The sequence below is a fragment of the Bubalus kerabau genome, chromosome 17, assembly GCF_029407905.1.
Source record: "Bubalus kerabau isolate K-KA32 ecotype Philippines breed swamp buffalo chromosome 17, PCC_UOA_SB_1v2, whole genome shotgun sequence".
Lineage (NCBI taxonomy): Eukaryota > Metazoa > Chordata > Mammalia > Artiodactyla > Bovidae > Bubalus > Bubalus kerabau.
Genome location: NC_073640.1, coordinates 28222002 through 28242004, shown reverse-complemented (window position 1 = coordinate 28242004; position 20003 = coordinate 28222002). Strand labels below are relative to the sequence as shown.

General features: G+C 48.2%; 1 protein-coding gene across 8 annotated transcripts in view; it reads right to left on the bottom strand.

Annotated features, from left to right (window-relative positions):
• CPNE2 (copine 2) overlaps positions 1–20003 on the bottom strand; it is a 54997-nt gene that overhangs the window by 31692 nt on the left and 3302 nt on the right. For all 8 annotated transcript variants that reach the window (XM_055553889.1, XM_055553890.1, XM_055553897.1 and 5 more), the window contains exon 2: positions 18–235. In XM_055553889.1, coding sequence (XP_055409864.1) covers positions 18–197 — 180 coding nt within the window. In that variant the 5' untranslated portion in view covers positions 198–235. The remainder of the gene's footprint in view (positions 1–17; positions 236–20003) is intronic.

Genomic DNA, 20003 nt, shown 5'->3' with positions numbered 1-20003 from the left:
ACACCAAGGGGCCTCACCTCCATCCACCTGCCGTCCATCTCTGTGAAGAGGACACAGAAGGGGTCAGACTTGGAGGTGACATCCCGGTCCAGTAGGTTCTGGCCACTGACCGACAGCTCCACCTTGCACACGCAGTACTGGGAGCCCACGGGGGCCGCCCCCGAGGCTGGGGCACCCCCGCCAGGAATGTAGGCCATGGGGGCTGGCAGCGGCGGCGGCAGCAGCACCTCACAGTCTAGGGAGACAACGCTGAGGGTCAGAGAGGGGACAGGCATCTGCTAAGGCCCTCCACACCCTGGGGAGGCACCACTGGGCCCTCAAGATGCAGAGAGAGAAGTGTGTGTGTGTGGTTGGGGAGGGGAGAGGGGTGGGGATGGGGCAAAGCCTGGAGAAAGAATACACGAAATGCATGTAAAAGGAGTCTTTGTAGGTGAGTGTTTAGTTTGTCCCTGAAGTTGTTCTCTGCTTTGGTCTGTCTTTACCCGTGAGATACACGCAGGTCCAAGTTGCTCCTGTCAGGGCAGTAACAGATCACGGTGGACACAGGCATCCCATTCATGTTGCCAGGAAAACCTGGGCTTCTCCTGAGCAACTGACACCTTGGCATCTTGCGACACCGAGGCTCGCTCATTCACTCCAGAGTGTTTACCAAGCATCTGCTGAGTCCCAAGAACTGTGCCAGGGCTGGGCCTGGCAGTTAAAAAGATGGCCCAGCCTCAGCCCTCTCTGAGCTCCTGTTCCAGCCTGGAGGGCAGCCAGGTCTTGTGGGCTGGAGGCTCCCAGGGGGAGCCAGGGCTTTGTTCTGAGAGTGATGGAAGCCTTGGAGGGTTTTAAGCAGAGAGGTGACATGATCTGATTTGTGTTTTTAAAAGCTCACTCCAGCCCCTGTGGGGAGAAGGGGTTGTTAGACAGAGGAGAGGCAGCAGGGAGGCCAGCGAGGAGGTGGCTGTCATCCAAGCAGAAGGATGGAGTCACAGTGGCAACCCGGGGCCCAGCCCACTCCCTGAGCGCTAGCTTCTCGCTGGGCCCAGGTCTCAGGAGGCCTGGGCGAGTGTGGGGCTCCATACGGAAGCGTCCCAGGGCGTGCCTGGCAGGCAGAGGATCTGGGCAGAGACAAAGCCAGTGCTCAGCCCCCTCCCTCCCACCGTCTGTGCCTAGAACCTCATTATAATCACACGAGCCCAGAGCATCAGGACAGCACTGCAATTTGCCTGCAGGATTTATTCATGTCGTGTAAAAATTAGTTTCCATCAGGGGCTGGAGAGTCGCGCTCCCGCTCACTGTGCAGCTGGGTGCCGAGCCCCGTGGGGGAGGGGCGAGCAAATCCTCGACTCAGCGAGGAGAACGGGGAATGGTGATGTCCCGCATAGACATCGTGGACTTCCCTGGTGATCCAGTGGCTAAGACTCTGTGCTCCCAACGCAGGGGGCCCGGATTCGATTCCTGGTCAGGGAGCTAGATCCCGCATGCCCCAATTAAAGATCCCGTGTCCTACAACTAAGACCCGGTACACCTAAATAAATATTTTTTTTTAAAAAAGGACATCTTGCCAGGGGGCTGAGAGAACAGCTGTTTATGCTTAAACCTACCCATGGAGGATGGGGAAGGGAAGCATGGCAGCCACTCCCATTTTGCAGATAAGCAAATTGAGGCTCAGAAGCAGAAATCAATCACCTGTCCAAGGTCACATAGTCAGGAACCAGCAGAGGCAGGGCGTGAGCCAAGTCTCCAGACTCCCAGGCCAAGGTATGGCATTCCGGCCAGGGCAGGGGGACTGCTGGGAATGGTGGGAATCTAGAACCTAGGTGGGGGCTATCTGGGGTGTCAGCCAAGCCCAAGGGAGCCTGAGGCTAAGAGGGCCCCAGAGCGCCCAGGGTCACTAGTTCCTCTGGGGTTACCCTGTCCACACTCCTGCCTCTCTCATCATCACTGATGGGGTGGATTCCAGCTCCAACTCCTCTCCACCTCACAGGCTCCCTTCCTAACAGCCAAGATGCCACTTGGGCCTCCATCCCCACCCCCACTGCCAAGTCAGAGACCTCTGTTTCATTCTGGGGGGCCAGGTTCACACACTTCCTCGTGCATGTACACACGGATACACACATATACTTAGGCCCCCAGACTAACAAGTGTGAAGGCAGGCACTCAAATGATCAAACTGGGGCCACTTCTTCCCGCTCTAGCCCAGATCTGAGCCACCATCACCACGCGGCTACTGCACTGTCCTCCTTCCCTTCACTGGCTCAGCCTGGCTGAGGGTGTGGCCAGGAGGGCCAGGTCCCATGGGAGGGTTGGACTGGGTGGGGCTCCTCAAAGCCCACTGCCACCCCACCTGGATCAGCTCGCAGGCCCCAGAGAGCCGGAGCGATGGGTGGGTGGGGAAGGGGCACTCCTCCCCCAGTTAGGGGCAGGTCCCCCATCCCCAACTCACCCTCTGGCTGGAAGCTTCTAGATGCCCGAAATGGGGAGCACATGGTGTCTGCAGTGGGGGCAGGCGAGGGTCAGTGTGGATCCCTCTGTGCCAGCCGGCAGCGGGCAGGCGGGCCAGACCCTGAGGCCTGACGCAATGGAAAAAGAAACCACAGCCTAGGCTGGGCCGGGCCCCCTCCCCTCCTACTCCAGCAAGAGGGCCGGCAGGCAAGGTGTCATTAAGGGAGGGCTGGGCCTGCCATGCGCATCTGGGCAGGGCGGAAAGCTCCCTGATGCAGAACCCCGAGCGCCCCGCAACCCGCAGGTAATTGGAGGCTTCGGGCTGGAGAAGGGGTCTGGGGAGTCCGGGCCCGCTTGTGGATGGTCCTGACTCCTGGCCCAGATGGACATAAGCCTTCTGGGGTGACCAGCGCCCCAGGGAAGGAATCGGAAGGCAGGGATACAGAAGGGATAGTATTCCTTTTTACAGAAGGCCAGGCAGAGAGCGGGCAGGGCTTGGGAATTCCCCTTCATTCATTCAGTCAACATTCCTTGAGCACCTTGGACTACAACAATGGACAAGACTCAGGCTTAAGCTCCCACAGGGTCCACTGGCCCCAGGCTTCTAAGGCATCTTACTCTTTAAGCAGAAAAAAACAGAATTTGGGGACTCTGGTGCTGAGCCACAGGTCTAAGAACATTCCAGCTTCAGCCAGAAACCTAGGAACCCATCATCCTTGGCCTCCCTCTTTCCTTCAGCCCCTATCCTACTCCTGCGGTCAGTTCTACCTCCAAGATGTATCCAGCGTCATCCCCATCCCGCCCCTTCCACTCCCCTGGCCAATGTCAGGTCTCCCTGAGCAACCCCAGACTCTCTTTTCCACACCAGAGCCAGAGGGAGTCTCGAAACATTCAATTTGGGGGCAGGGGCTTCCCTGGTGGCTCAGTGGTAAAGAATCTGCCTGCCAATGCAGGAGACACATTTAGGTTAGATCCCTAATCCAGGAAGATCCCACATACCACGGAGCAACTAAGCCCGTGTGCCACAACTACTGAGCCTGTAATCTAGAGCCCGGGAGCTACAACTACTGAAGCCCGCTTGCCTAGAGCTTGTGCTCCGCAACAAGAGAAGCCACCACATGAGAAGCCTGAGCACTGCAACTGGAGAGTAGCTCCCCCACTCTCTGCAACTAGAGAAAAGCCCGAGCAGGAATGAAGATCCAGGACAGCCAAAAATAATACATTAACTAAAAGAAAAACACATGCAAATCAGATGCTACCACAGCTCTCCCTGAAAATCTCCCAGGGCCTGCGCTTCCTGGTCACACAACCCAAATCCTCTCCTGACCCTCCCCTTCATGCCATGCTCGCCCTCGCTCCCTGTGCCCCAGCACACTGGTCTCCTCCAGCTCTGCAAATGTGCCAACCTCGCTCCTGCCTCAGGGCCTTTGCACTTGCTCTTCCCCCTGCCAGAGATGCCTTTCTTCACACGACAGATCTTGGTTGTCAGCTTAATGTCACCCCCCCAGAGGCCTTCCCTGGTCACCCAAGCGAATGTAATCTCAGCCCCACACCATTTTCTCTGCAGATCAATGTGATGTACGAGCATTTTACTATTTGTCCATCTGCCTTGTGCGCTGCCTGTTCCTCTAGAGTATACATTCCACAAGGGAGGGATCACCACTGTTTTCCCAGCACCTAGAAGAGCACTTACACTGTGGGCAGGTGTGGGATAAACAGGTGCCAGATGAATGAGGGAAGGACCGCCCCCCCGCCAGCCCCGCCACCGACAGCCCCAGAGGAATCACAACCACTGCCCTGCTGCACACATCACGCAAGAGATCACAAAGCCCTTTCTGAATCCTGGGACCCTCATCATTGCTCCAAGAGGCCAGCACTAGAGGGGTTCACAGTCCCACTTCACAGAGGAAGAAACTGAGGCTCAAGAAGGGGCAGTGGTGCCAGGGAAGGGTGGTGCTGAGGCTAAGAGCTATGGCCACCCGACTCCATCTTTCTCCCTCTCTGCTGACCCCAGTGGCTCAGGACCCAGAAGCTGGGTTATGCACCCCACCCACTGTGGGGAAGAGACGCCAAGGTGGCCTGCAGAAACCCCAATTCAGAGATGGACAGTGACGGGAGACGCTGAGAGGGGCAGGCTCAAGGGGCAGGAGCGGGGAGAGGGATGGCAGGGGGCAGGGGAGGCAGCAGCGGGGAGGTGGAGACGGAGACCCAGATGGCAAAGAGGGAGCTGGGAGGTTGAACTGCACACGGAGGCAGCAGCCCCCACTGCAGAGTCTCATCTGGAGGAGACCAGGGGGCAAGTGCAACAGCGGGTGGCCTGTCAGAACTGGGGGCCTCGTGTGCCCTCTGAACACGCCTGCTCAACCTGACACCCGAAAAATGAAATCCTGTTTTCAGTGCCAACCACACAAAGTAACGCTCTATAGACTCTTGTCGTGGAAGTTACAAGGATAGGAGTGCGGTCCTCTGGATAGTACCGTGTCAAAGTTGAGAGCACAGACTCTGGACTCAGACTGTCGGGGTTTGAATCCTTGGGGCTTTCATTTACCTGCTGTGTGGTCTCAAGCAAGTTACTTACCCTCTCTGGTCTTTGTTCCCACTCTATAAAAAATCCGAACAGGGACTTCCCTGGTGGTCCAGAGGTGAAGAATCTGCCTACCAATGCAGGGGCCATGGGTTCCATCCCTGTTAAGATTCTACATGCCTCAGAGCAACTAAGTGCCGTGGGCCACAACTATTGAGGCTTCGTGCCTAGAGCTCCTGCCCTGCAGCAGGAGAAGCCACTGCAATGAGAAGCCCGTGCGCTGCAATGAGAAGCAGCCCCTTCTCACCACAACGAGAGAACGTCTGCATCCAGCAATGAAGATCCAGTGCAGCCAAAATTAAATAAATAAATAAAATACAGAAACCGTAAAAAAAAAAAACAGGAACAATAAAAGCGCTTTCATCAGGTATTGATATCGAGGATTAAGCGAGGTGAAGCACTTAGAACGACACTCTGCAGCTCCTGCTATTAGCAGTGATTCCAGATGGCTGGGGTCAGGGGGGCAGATGTGTGAGGTTTACGGTGCGTATAAAGGGGACCAGGGGTTAAAACTGGTTGAGTACATGGTCCTAGGCTCCCCTTTTCAGCTGGAAGACAAAGCTCAGAGATGCCAAGGGAGACCAGGATGGTAAATGCAGGGTCAGGGAGGGAATAACAGACTCAGACCCCACACACTTCAAGGTCTATACTCCTGGGCCATGGCCCCCAGGATCCTGAGGGCATCTGAGCCTTCATTCAGGCAGCAGACCGTGCTCAATGGGGTCTGATCACTGACAGCGGAGGTTCCCACAGTGGCCTCTACTGTCATCGCTCCAACTATGGTTCCCAGATGGGCCTCCTCCCTCCCTCCTGCAGGTGCCTGGGCCCCAAACAGACCCGCTTAGTCAGAGTCCCCAGAGTGGCATTTGTGTTTTAACAAGCCCTCCTGGTGGCAGGGCTTCCCTGATGGCTCAGATGGTAAAGATTTTGCCTGCAATGCAAGAGACCTGGGTTTGATCCCTGGGTCGGGAAGATCCCCCGGAGAAGGGCATGGCAACCCACTCCAGTATTCTTGCCTGGAGAATTCCATGGACAGAGGAGCCTGGCGGGCTCCAGGTCATGGGGTCTCAAAGAGTCAGACACAACTGAGCAACTGACACTTCCACGTTCCTGGTGAGACTAGCAGTGGGTTCAGGACACACAGATCCCAGAGGGGTGGGTAGGTGGGCATCTTGTTAAAATGCAGTTGCCAGTGCCCACAGGTTTGGGGAGGGAGCTGAGAGTCTGCATTTCCAACAAGCTCCTGGGTGCTACTGACGTGGCCCATCTGAGACCACACTTTGAACACCAACCTGCTCCATGGCCCCCCAGTGGCTGACCACACCCGGGGATGGCTGTGGTTTAGTCTGCTCTTGGCATAATGAGGCAGTCATCATACTTGGTCCCCATAAAAGCCCTGCCAGCTTCACACGCTGAGTTCCTGCTGTGTCTCGGCAGACCTCTGAGTCTGTCGCCTCTGGTCTTAGGTGGTGACACCCTGGTAGCCGGAACCCTTGGTTGGCCAGCCACATGCCTGGTCCCCACTGGCCCTGATGGCCGTGTTTACTGAGCTTTCAGGGTGGAAATGTGCCTTGAATGCATCCAGATCTAAGTTGCCTCCTTCACCCCATTTCCCAGAGGAGAAGACCCAGGAAGAAAAATGGCAACTGTATTAGAGTTCTCCTGAGAAAACAGAACCACTAGGAGGATATCTGCATAGAGAGAGATTTCTTTTAAGGAATCAGCGCATGCATTTGTGGGGGCTGACAAGTCTGAAATCTGCAGGGTGAGATGCAAAGCTGGAAATTCGGGTTACACTTGATATTGTATTCTTGAGTCCCAAATCTGCAGGGCAAGCCAGGCGGACTGGAAACTAGGCAAGGTTTCTATGTTGCAGTCTTGGGGCTGAATTCCTTCTTCTGGGAGAAACCTTAGTCCTTTCTTTTAAGGCCTCTGATTGAATGTAGCCCACCCAAGTAATGGAGGATTAACATAAATCTACCGATTTAAATGCTAATCACATCTGAAAAATACCTGCAAAAGCAACATCAGACAGTTGTTTAACTGAACAACTGGTCACCACAGCCTAGCCAAGTTGACACATAGGATTAACCATCAGAGCAACCTTCAGGTCCTAGGAGACCTACCTGGGGCAGGAAAACAAGGTGCTGAGGCTGGAGTTCTCAGCCAGCCCTTCCCAATCACGGGAGCTAGGAGAGCCCACTCCTATCCTGTCAGCTGGCAGGGAAGACAGGTGGTGGTGTGGCCACGCAGACAGACACACAAGGTAAAACAAGAATAATAATAACACCTGCCTGAGGTGCCGGGCCCAGTGTGTTACAGACTTGAACTTCTATAGCTTCACAACATCCTTGAGCAAGGAGCTCTCACCACTCCCACTCTCCAGACGAGCAAACTGAGGCTTGGAAGGATTTACATTCTAGAGCCTCTGCTAATATGACTCTGGACAAGTCATAGGCCTTTCTGAGTCTTAGCTTAGTTTTCTTGTCCACCAAGCAGAAATTACAAAGTGCCTGATACACTGTAGGTGCCAGCTCAAAATGAGAACATCTTCTCCAGGACTCTCTACCATTCTCAGGACAACATCCAAACACCTTGACAGCCCCCCTCACACTGCCTCAACACATTTCTGGTTCTAGCTATGCTGTTCACAGGGTCCCAATAATACTTTTTCACACCTCCGTAATTTTGCACATGTTGTTCCACCTGCCTGGAATGCCCTTCCCTCTTCTTGAGTTAGCTCTCTCCTTCTTCAAACTCAGCTGAGCAAAACCAAACAAAATCAATGCCACTATGCTCCCACCCCCAGGATAAAATCTTAAAAGTTGGTCCAGTGGTTAAGACTCTGCTTCCGCTGTAGGGAGTGCAGGTTTGATCCCTGGTCGGGGAACTAAGATCCCGCATGCCATGCAGTGCGGCCAAAATGAGTAAATAAAAAATATGCTTTAAAAGCTGGCAATACAAAGTGTTGGCAAGGATGTGGAGCAACTGGAACTCTCATGTGCTACCAACGGAAGTGTAGACTGGGACAACTACTTGGGAGAAACGTCTGGCAGTGTTTACAAAGCTAAATAAATGTATCTGTTATGATGATCCCAGCAATGCCCAGCAGAAACATGCAGTATGTTCCCCAAAAGACACACCTGAGAACTTCCAGAGCAGCACTGTTTGTAACAGCCCCAGGCCAGGAGTCCCCTGTGTGCCTATCGTCAGGAAAGGGGATAAATAAATGATGAATGCAATGCGCACACAATGGACTGAACTGCCGTGAGCCCAAGGAAGCACAAGGACACCAGCAATAGGAACGGGGTCTCCTGAACATGCTGAGTGGAGGAAGCCAGACACAGAGGAGCATGTCATCCTATACTATCTCATTTTGTTGCTGTTCAGTCGCCCAGTCGTGTCCGACTCTTCTCGACCCCATGGACTGCAGCATGCCAGGCCTCCCTACCCCCCACCATCGCTGGGAATTTGCCCAAGTTCATGTCCATTACATCAGTGAAGTTAAACACAGACAAGCAAATCTATGTTGTTGGGAGTAGGGGTTGCAAGATAGTTGGGGAGGGTGTTAGTGACTGGGAGAGGCTACCAGGGGGCTTCGGGGATGGTCATGTTTCTGTCTCAGTCTAGGGAGTGCTAACACGGATGTCTTCAGTTTGTGAACAGTCATTGAGTTGTATACCTGGGAAGTCTGCTCTGTATTGTGTATTATACTTCAACAAATTGTTTAAAAAAAAACACAACTTGGGAACTGCTCTACAAATTGCGCCCTGAGCCCCTGGCCCCAGATAGGGATGCACTTACAATTCTCACCATATTGCAACCACTGACTTAGGAAATGTCACCCTCACGTGAGCTTAAAGACGGGACCAGGCCTATTTTCACTTCTGTTGTTCCAAGTGCAGAGAAGCATAGAATGGGAGCTCGACAAACCTTTGCTGAAAGTACAGAAGAGTTAGGGTGAAGGGGAGACGACCCATGGCATCTTGGAATTGCAGAGGCCCGCAACTAGGGACGCAAAGAATCCAGAACCCTGGGATTCCAGAAATTAGGACTTCACTGAATCTCTGAGCTTGAAAGGTTTTAGAGTTTATCTGGTCCCACCTTCCAGCCACAGCCCCAGCATCCCCATGTCCCACAGCCCTGGTTCTCTGAAGTGTATGTGTGTGGGGGTCCAGCCTCCAGCTGCTCATACCCCCTGGGGTCCTCCCTGCCCATCCACTGCTGCACTGGCCCCCGCCAGCAGATGTGCAGCCCCCAGGGAACAGCCCAGTGCTCTTGTCAAGGTGGGGGGGGGGCAGCATTTTGACACAAATCACTTCTCCACTTTAACTAAAGCTGCTGTGCCCTGAAAATGCTGTGCTCCCAACAGGCAGTCAGACTATTGTAGGGATAAATATAGATACAGACAGAGTGGGGAGGAGGCTGCTGTGGGGGTCAGCCCTGATGCCCTCTTCTGTCCTCTGAGGCCCCCAGCTTTGGCCAGACCACACCCAGAGGGAGATTATTCCCTGCAGCCCCCACCAAATCCATAAGCTCTAGACTTGGGGGAGGGGGCCTCCTCTAGGATCCCAGAGACCCTGGTTCCACTGAGCCTTGTTTGGAAGGGCTCGGTCCCGGGGTCTCCCAGCCTACCACCCTAGGGGTTGGCCCAGAAGGCTGAGTGGCAGCCTCCACCCTGACCCCCAAGGAGCCAGGCACTGGTTTCTGCCCAATTTTTGCCCCTACCCCATGTCTCTGCTCCTTTATCTGCAAAGTGGGGCTGGCCATACCCTGGCCTCTGGCCTACCAGTAAGCACTCTAGGGGATGGGCGCAGTTGGACTCTGGGGTGTGGAAAGTACATCAGGGACCTGGGGCGGTGGTGGGGGGCGGGGGGGTCTGGCCAGGCTCAGAGTGGGGAACAAGCTAATGGAGGGTGGAGGGCATGGTGACAATGACCACCAGCCAAAGTCATTCCAACCTAGCTTCACTTGAAGGGTAGCTGCCTGCAGCCACCAGGAGCTGCAAGTGGGGCAGCCTCAGGGACTGGGGTACAGCCCTGGGGCTCTAACCCCTGGTGCCCACACCCACCCAGGGGCCCTCCATGGGGAGACAAGGGCTCCCACCTCTAGATGTGAACTCCCCACAGGTCACTTTTGCTCTCTGCCTCAGTTTCCCTGACTGTCAGACTGCAGGCTCCTCCCAGCTTTGGGGAGTCTACATACACTCCTCTGTCTTTGCTGGGCTGCACTGGGCTTCTAGCCCAAGCTCCTGCCCAGAATCTCCAGGCTGATTGGGTCTGAAAGATCGTCTGGGCTCACTCAAGTGTGTGAATGGCCTTGTGGGCTCCTACCATGGCCGGGCACCCTAGCTCTCTGCAGATGGGACTCCCCACTTTTTGTTAAGGGCTTTCATCCTACCACACTGAAGAGGTGCCCAGCCGCCCCTACCCATCCAGACAGTGTAGAGGGGCCTCTCCAAGCCTCTGCATCCCAGGCCACCCAGCCCCTAGTCTGCCTCAGCAAGTCCTTCTGGGCAAGGGCATGGCCATCTGCTCCCCAGCTCCTGGTCCCAGCTCTCAGGAAGTCTTCACGGAGGAGATGGAAATAATAGCATTGACTGAGTACCTGGCCCTGTCCTGAGGTTTCCATCATTCCATTTAGGCTGCCCTGCAAGCCTGGCAGATGAGCCCTGTTACTACCATTCCATTTCACAGATCAGACAGCCGAGGCACAGACAGGTCATGTAACCCACCTATCAGAGGCTGAACTGTGTCCCCTGGAAGAGGTGTTAAACCTTCACCCCTGGCACCTTAGAGTGCGACCTTATTTGGAAACGGTAGTTGCAGATGTGGAGTTAAGATGAGGATATCCTGGCGCATGATGGGCCCAGATTCCCACGTGACTGATGTCCGTAGGGGAGGATAATGTGTGAGACACAGAGGGAAGGCGGTCATGAGAAGCGGGAAGAGACTGGAGTGACACTGCCACAAAGCAGGGGTGCCTGCAGCTACCAGGAGCTGGAAGAGGCAAGGAGGCACCCTCCCCTAGAACCCACAGAGGGAGCATAGCCCTGCCAACACCTTGAATTTGGACTTTCAGCCTCCAGAACTGTGAGCGAATACATTTCTGTTGTTTGAAGCCACCCAGTTGAGGTGCTTCATTACAGGGGTCCTGGGGAACTAATACTCCACCCAAGGTCACTCAGCTAGTCTGGGGCAAAGCCGAGTGTGAAGTGAGGCAGGGCCCTCTGTGCTCTTGCCCAGCCCAGCACAGCCCTCAGGGAGCCCATGGGGATGGGACTTTGACTTGGGAAGATTGTTAGGACCCCAAAGGAGGGAGCAGTTGGACAGCACCACCTGCTGGGAGCCAAGCATGTGCTCTCCCATGTCATGGAGAAGGGGACAGTCAAGGTACAGCGGGCAGGCCAGATGCCCCAAGCTCCTGAGGAGACATGAGAGCCACCAAAGGAGACAGAGAGGCAGGTGGTGGAGAGAACAGGCTCTTGGAATACCCTGAGCAAGTTCCCACCTCAGGGCCTTTGCAGGTGCTGCTGTCTCTGCCTGGGCACCCCTCCCTCCTTCATTCATTCAAAAACACCCACGGAGCACCTACTGGGAACCAGCTAGGCTGGGAACCAGCCATGAATGTCATGCTGTCCATTAACATCTCAGCCTGAATGTCACCACCTCCTTCTCCAAAGTCTCCTTGACCCACGTTCCGCGCCCCCCCCCCGCCCCCACCCCATCACATCTCAATTACTCACCTGGCTTTATTTTTGCTATGGCATTTTTGACCACCTAGAGTTTTCCTATCTCTTTGTCATTTGCTTGCCTTACTCTGTCCCCTCAACTCTATTTGGAGCTCTGTAGTTGTGCCTCAGCTTTGACACAGTCCCTGGCACAGAGCAGCTGGTTCAGAAAACATTTGCTGAGAAGCCTGCCCAGACAAGATGGTAGAATAGAAGGATCTGAGCTCACCTGCTCTCATGGAGACATCAAAATCACAACTAACTGCTGAACAACCATTGACAAGAAAGAAGTGGAATCTACGAAGAAAAGATCTTCTACCTCCAAAGACAAAGAAGAAGCCATGACGAGATGGGGACAGACACAAGAAGCAAGAGGAGCCATGATCCTGCAGCCTGTGAGACTGCAGACGCAGCAAGTTAGATAAAATGAAACAGCAGAGGAATATGTTTCAGATGAAGGGATAAAATAGAACCCCAGAAGAACAACTAAGTAAAGCAGAGATAGGCAACTGACCTGAAAAAATTCAGAGGAGTGATAATAAAGATAATCCAAGATCTTGAGAAAAGAATGGAGTGCACAGATCAAGAAGATATTCAAACAAGCAGAGATAAGCAATATAATAACCAAAAGAAAAAATACAGTAGAAGGAATCAATAGCAGAATAAATGAGACAGAAGAATAAATAAGTGAGCTCAAAGACAGAATGGTGGAAATCACTGCCTTGGAAAAGAATAAAGAAAAAAGAATGAAAAAAAAAATGAGGACTCTGGGACAACATTAAATGCATCGATATTCACATTATAAGGGTCTTAGAAGAAGAGAGAGAGAAGGGGTCTGACAAAACATTTGAAGAGATAATAGCTGAAAACTTCTTTAACATGGGAAAGAAGACAGTCACCAAGTCCAGGAAGCACAGAGAGTTCCATACAGATATACCCAAGGAGGAACACACTGAGACACATATTAATCAGACTGACAAAAATTAAAGACAAAGAGCAAATATTACAATCAAAAAGGGAAAAGCAACAAATAACACAAGAGAATGCCCATAGGTTATCAGCTGAGTTTTCAGCAGAAACTCTGCAGGCCAGAAGGGAGGGACATGATATATTTAAAGTAATGAAAGGGAAAAAGCTACAACCAAGAATACTCTACCAGCAAGGCTTTTATCCAGATTCAATAGAGAAATCAAAAGCTTTATAGACAAACAAAAGCTAAGAGAATTCTGCACCATCAGACCAGCTTTGCAACAAATGCTAAAGGAACTTCTCTAGGGCAAAAAGTAAAGCCCACAACTAGAAACAAGAAAATCACAAGCAGGAAAGCTCACTGGTAAAGGCAAACATACAGTAAAGGCAGGAAATCATCCATATACAATATGATATCAAACCCAGCAACTGTGAGGAAAGTACAAATGCAGCATATTTGGAAACACATTGAAGTTAAGAGAACAGCAACTTAATACAATCTTGTTTATATATCAAACTGCTGTAGCAAAACCTCACGGGAACTGTAAACCAAAAATCTACAATAGATGTACACACAAAAATGGAAAAGGAATCCAAGCACAACCTAAAGATAGTCATCAAATCACAAAAGAACAAAAGAGGAAGGGAAGAAAAAAGACCTACGAAAACAATCCCAAAGCAATTAACAAAATGGCAACAAGAACATACATATTGGTAATTACCTTAAATGCAAATGGATTAAATGCTCCAACCAAAAGACACAGACTGGCTGAATGGATATAAAAATAAGACCCATACATATGCTGTCTACAGAGACCCACTTCAGATCTAGGTACACAAACAGACTGAAAGTGAGGGGATAGAAAAAGGTATTCCATGAGAACAGAAATCAAAGCTGGAATAGTAATACTCATGTCAGACAAAATTGATTTTAAAATATTGTTATAAGAAACAAAGAAAAATACTACATAATGATCAAGGGATCAATCCAAGAAGATACAATTGTAAATGTCTATACACCCAGCATAGGAGTATTTTAACTTATAAGGCAAATACTAATAGCCATAAAAGGAGAAATCAGCAGTAACTGTGAGGGACTTTAACATGCACTTACATCAGTGAACAGCTCATCCAGATAGAAAATCGATAAACAAACACAGACTTTAAATGACATATTAGACCAGATGAACTTAATTCATATTTATAGAGTATTCCATCCCAAAGAAGCAGAATACACATTCTTCTCAAGTGCACACAGAACATTCTCCAGGATAGATCATATGCTGGGCCATAAAGCAAGCCTTGATAAATTTAAGAAAATTGAAATCATATCAAGCATCTTCCAACCGTAACACTATGAGATTAGAAATGAAATATAAGAAAAAACCTGTAAAAAACATAAACATGTGGAAGCTAAACAATATGGTACTAAATGACCAACGGGCCACTGAAGAAATCACAGAAGAAATTAAAAAAAAAACACCTAGAGACAAAGAAAACAAAAGCATGATGATCCAAAATATGTGGGACACAGCAAAAGCAGTTGTAAGAGGGAAGTTTACAGCAACACAATCTCACCTCAGAAAACAAGAACACTGCCAAATAAACAACCTAAATTTACACCCAAAGCAACTAGAAAAAGAAGAACAAACAAAACCCAAAGTTTAGCAGAAGGAACGATATCATAAAGATCAGAGCACAAATAAATGAAATAGAGATAAATAAAACAATAGAAAAGATCAATGAAACTAAGTTTCTTTTAGTTTCTCTTTGAAAAGAGAAAATTGGTAATCCTTTAGCCAGACTCATCAAGAAAAAAAAAAGCAAGAGTGCTCAATAAAACCAGTAAAATCAGAAATGAAAAAGGAGAAGTTGCAATGGACATCACAGAAATACAAAGGGTCATAAGAGACTACTATGAGTAACTATATGCCAATAATATGGACAACCTAGCAGAAACGGATGAACTCTTAGAAGGGTACAGGCTCCCAAAACTGAACCGGAAGAAACAGAAAATATGAAAGGCCAATCACAAGCATTGAAATTGAAACTGTGATTACAAAACTCCCAACAAACAGAAGTGCAGGACCAGATGGTTTCACAGGTGAGTTCCATGAAACATTTAGAGAAGAGTTAACACTCATCCTTCTGAAACGATTTCAAAAAATCACAGAGGAGGGACTCTCCTGGTGGTCCAGTGGCTAAGACTCCACGCTCCTAATGCAAGTGGCTCTGTTCAATCCCTGGTCAGGGAGCTAGGTCCTATTAAGACATGCCGCAACTGAGAGTCTACACGATACAACTAAAGATCTGAAGATCCTCCATCACATAACAAAGATCAAAGACCTGGCGCAGACAAATACACAAATATATATATACACATACATACATTCACACACGTGTGTGTGTGTGTGTGTGTATGTATGTGTAGTTAAATTGCAGACGAAGGAACATTCCTAAATTCATCTATAAAGCCACAATCACCATGATACTAAAACCAGACAAAGATATCTCTCTCACACACACACACGATTATAGGCCAGTATCACTGAGAGGCTTACTCCTTGGAAGGAAAGTTATGACCAACCTGGATAGCATATTCAAAAGCAGAGACATTACTTTGCCAACAAAGGTCCGTCTAGTCAAGGCTATGGTTTTTCCTGTGGTCATGGATGGATGTGAGAGTTGGACTGTGAAGAAGGCTGAGTGCCGAAGAATTGATGCTTTTGAACTGTGGTGTTGGAGAAGACTCTTGAGAGTCCCTTGGACTGCAAGGAGATCCAACCGGTCCATTCTGAAGGAGATCAGCCCTGGGATTTCTTTGGAAGGAATGATGCTAAAACTGAAACTCCAGTACTTTGGCCACCTCATGCGAGGAGTTGACTCATTGGAAAAGACTCTGATGCTGGGAGGGATTGGGGGTAGGAGGAGAAGGGGACGACAGAGGATGAGATGGCTGGATGGCATCACTGACTCGATGGACGTGAGTCTGAGTGAACTCCAGGAGTTGGTGATGGACAGGGAGGCCTGGCGTGCTGTGATTCATGGGGTCACAAAGAGTCGGACACGACTGAGTGACTGATCTGATCTGATCACTGAGAAACATAGATGCAAAAATCTTCAACAAATACTAGCAAATTGAATCCAACAATACATTAAAAGGATCATATACCATATACCATCATCAAGTGGGATTTACCCCAGGGATGCAGGGATTTTTCAATATCCACAAATCAATCAGTGTGATACACCACATTAACAAACTGAAGAATAAAAACCATATGAACACCTCAAAAATGCAGAAAACACTTTTGATAAAATCCAACATTCATTTATGATAAAAAAAACTCTCCAGAAAGTGAACAAAGAGGGACTATGCCTTAGCTGAAGAGAGGCCATATATGACAAAGCCACAGCTAACATCATACTCAAAAGTAAAACCCTGAAAGATCAAGAATAAGACAAGGATGTCCACTTCCACCACTTTTATTCAACATAGCTTTGGAAGTCCTAGCCACGGCAATCAGAGAAATAAAAAAAGGAATCCAAATTAGGAGCCAAGTTAAACTGTCACTGTTTGCAGGTGACATGATACATTTGTTGTTGTTTTCCAGTTGCTAAGTCATGTCTGACTGCAAAATACCTAAAGATGCTACCAGAAAACTAGTAGAGCCCATCTGTGCATTTGGTAAAGTTGCACAATAAAAAAATAATACAAATCTGTTGCATTTCTATACACTAAAAGCAAAAGATCAGAAAGAGAAATTAAGGAAACAATCTTATTTACCACTGCATCAAAAAGAAGAAAATACCTAAGAATAAACCTACCTAAGGAAACAAAAGACCTGAACTCTGAAAACTATAAAACATTGATGAAAGAAACTGAAGATAACACAAACAGATAGAAAGATATACCATATTCTTGGATTGGAAGAATCAATACTATCAAAATGACTATAGCACCCAAGGTGATCTAGAGATTCAATGCAATCCCTATCAAATTACCAATGGCATTTTTTGCAGACTTAAAAGAAAAAAATCTTAAAATTTGTGTGGAAACACAAGACTCTGATAATCGAAAGCAATCTTGAGAAAGAAAAACTGAGCTGGAGGAATTGGGCTCCCTGACTTCAGAATATACTGTAAAGCTGCAGTAATCAAAACAGTATGGTACTGGCACAAAGACAGACTTACAGATCAATGGAATAGGATAGAAAGCCCAAAAATAAACCCACGCAGCTATGGCCAACTAATCCATGACAAAAGGAGGCAAGAATATAATGGAGAAAAGACAGGCTCTTCCATAAGTGGTGCCAGGAAAACTGGACAGCTACATGTAAAATAATTCTTTTACATCATATACAGAAATAAAATAAAAATCAATTAAAGACCTAAATGTAAGACTGATACTATAAAACTCTTAGAGGAAAACATAGGCAGAATGCTTTTTGACATACCACAGTAATTTTTTTTTTTGATTCATCCCCTAGAGTAATGAAAATAAAAACAAAACCAAACAAATGGGACCTAGTTAAATTTAAAAAATTATGCATAGCAAAGGAAACCATAAACAAAACAAAAAGACAGAATGGGAGAAAATATTTGCAAATGATGCTACCAACAAGGGATTAATTTCTAAAATATACAAACAGATTATGCAGCTCAATATCAAAACAAATAACCCAATCAAAAAATAGATCTAAACAGACATTTATCCAAAAAAAAGATGTACACATGGTTAAAAAGTACATGAAAAGATGCTAAACATTGCTAATTATTAGAGAAATGCAAATCAAAACTACAATGAGGTATCGCCTCACACCAGCCAGGCCATCATCAAAAAATTTACAAACAACAAATGCTGGAGAGGATGTGGAGAAAAGGGAATCCTCCTACACTGTTGGTGGGAATGTAAACTGGTGCGGACAGTTGAGCTATTTCAAATCCTGAAAGATGATGCTGTGAAAGTGCTGCACTCAATATGCCAGCAAATTTGGAAAACTCAGCAGTGGCCACAGGACTGGAAAAGGTCAGTTTTCATCCTGATCCCAAAGAAAAGCAATGCCAAAGAATGCTCAAACTACCGCACAATTGCACTCATCTCACACGCTAGTAAAGTAATGCTCAAAATTCTCTAAGCCAGGCTTCAGCAGTACGTGAACCGTGAACTTCCTGATGTTCAAGCTGGTTTTAGAAAAGGTAGAGGAACCAGAGATCAAATTGCCAACATCTGCTGGATCATGGAAAAAGCAAGAGAGTTCCAGCAACACATCTATTTCTGCTTTATTGACTATGCCAAAGCCTTTGACTGTGTGGATCACAATCAACTGTGGAAAATTCTGAAAGAGATGGGAATACCAGACCACCTGACCTGCCTCTTGAGAAATCTGTATGCAGGTCAGAAAGCAACAGTTAGAACTGGACATGGAACAACAGACTGGTTCCAAATAGGAAAAGGAGTACATCAAGGCTGTATATTGTCACCCTGCTTATTTAACTTCTATGCAGAGGAGTACATCATGAGAAACGCTGGGCTGGAAGAAACACAAACTGGAATCAACACTGCCTGGAGAAATCTCAATAACCTCAGATATGCAGATGACACCACCCTTATGGCAGAAAGTGAAGAGGAACTCAAAAGCCTCTTGATGAAAGTGAAAGAGGAGAGTGAAAAAGTTGGCTTAAAGCTCAACATTCAGAAAACGAAGATCATGGCATCCGGTCCCATCACTTCATGGGAAATAGATGGGGAAACAGTGGAAACAGTGTCAGACTTTATTTTTTGGGGCTCCAAAATCACTGCAGATGGTGACTGCAGCCATGAAATTAAAAGACGCTTACTCCTTGGAAGGAAAGTTATGATCAACCTAGACAGCATATTGAAAAGCAGAGACATTATTTTGCCAACAAAGGTCCATCTAGTCAAGGCTATGGTTTTTCCTGTGGTCATGTATGGATGTGAGAGTTGGACTGTGAAGAAGGCTGAGCGCCAAAGAATCGATGCTTTTGAACTGTGGTGTTGGAGAAGACTCTTGAGAGTCCTTTGGACTGCAAGGAGATCCAACTGGTCCATTCTGAAGGAGATCAGCCCTGGGATTTCTTTGGAAGGAATGATGCTAAAGCTGAAACTCCAGTACTTTGGCCACCTCATGCGAAGAGTTGACTCATTGGAAAAGATTCTGATGCTGGGAGGGATTGGAGGCAGGAGGAGAAGGGGACGACAGAGGATGAGATGGCTGGATGGCATCACTGACTCGATGGACCTGAGTCTGAGTGAACTCCGGAAGTTAGTGATGGACAGGGAGGCCTGGCGTGCTGCGATTCATGGGGTCGCAAAGAGTTGGACACGACTGATCGACTGAACTAACTAGCGGCCACTACAGAGAACAGTATAGAAGTTCCTTAAAAAAACTAAAAGTAGAACAACCACGTGATCCTATCCTATTACTATCATTCACAGCAACATGGATGGACCCAGAGACTATCACACTAAGTGAAGTAAGTCAGAGAAACACAAATATCATGTATCACTTATATGTAAAATATTTTAAAAGGTTATACAAATGAACCTATTTACAAAATAGAAATAGACTTTGCAAACAAACTTACCAAAGGGGAAAGGTGTGGCAGTCGGGGGTTGGGGGAGATGGACAAATGAGGAGTTTGGGATTAACATATACACACTACCATATATAAAACAGATAATCAACAAGGACCTATTGTATAGCATAAGGAACTCTACTCAATATTCTGTAATAACCTATATGGGAAAATAATCTGAAAACGGATGGATATATGTATAACTGAATCACTTTGCTGTACACTTGAAACTAACACAATACAATAAATCAACTATAATATAAAATAAAAAGTTTGTAAAGTCTGTGAATAAACAAATCATATCTAAAACAGTAAATAAACCCTTGACATATTATGCTATTACAAAACATTGTTGAGGAACGAATAGATGGCTGCATGATGAGAAAAGCCTTCCTGCATGGCGGGGAGCCAAAGGCACCGGTGGAAACCACACTACCTGGGCAAAGCCCTCTTGGGTTTACAAGCCCTTTCATAGCTGCCTTTAAGAACCATGTGAAGAAAGCAAAGGAACAGCTCCTGATGCAAAGTTCCTGCATGTCTAGATGAAGAAACTGAGGCCAGAGAGATTAAAAAATGTGGCCCAGGTCACCTGGAGGATGGGTGACTCTCCCCAGAACACCCCAGATCCCTGAGTCTGCAGACAATGACCCACCCAGGTCAGCAGCTGCCATGCCCTCCTCCCCCAGATTC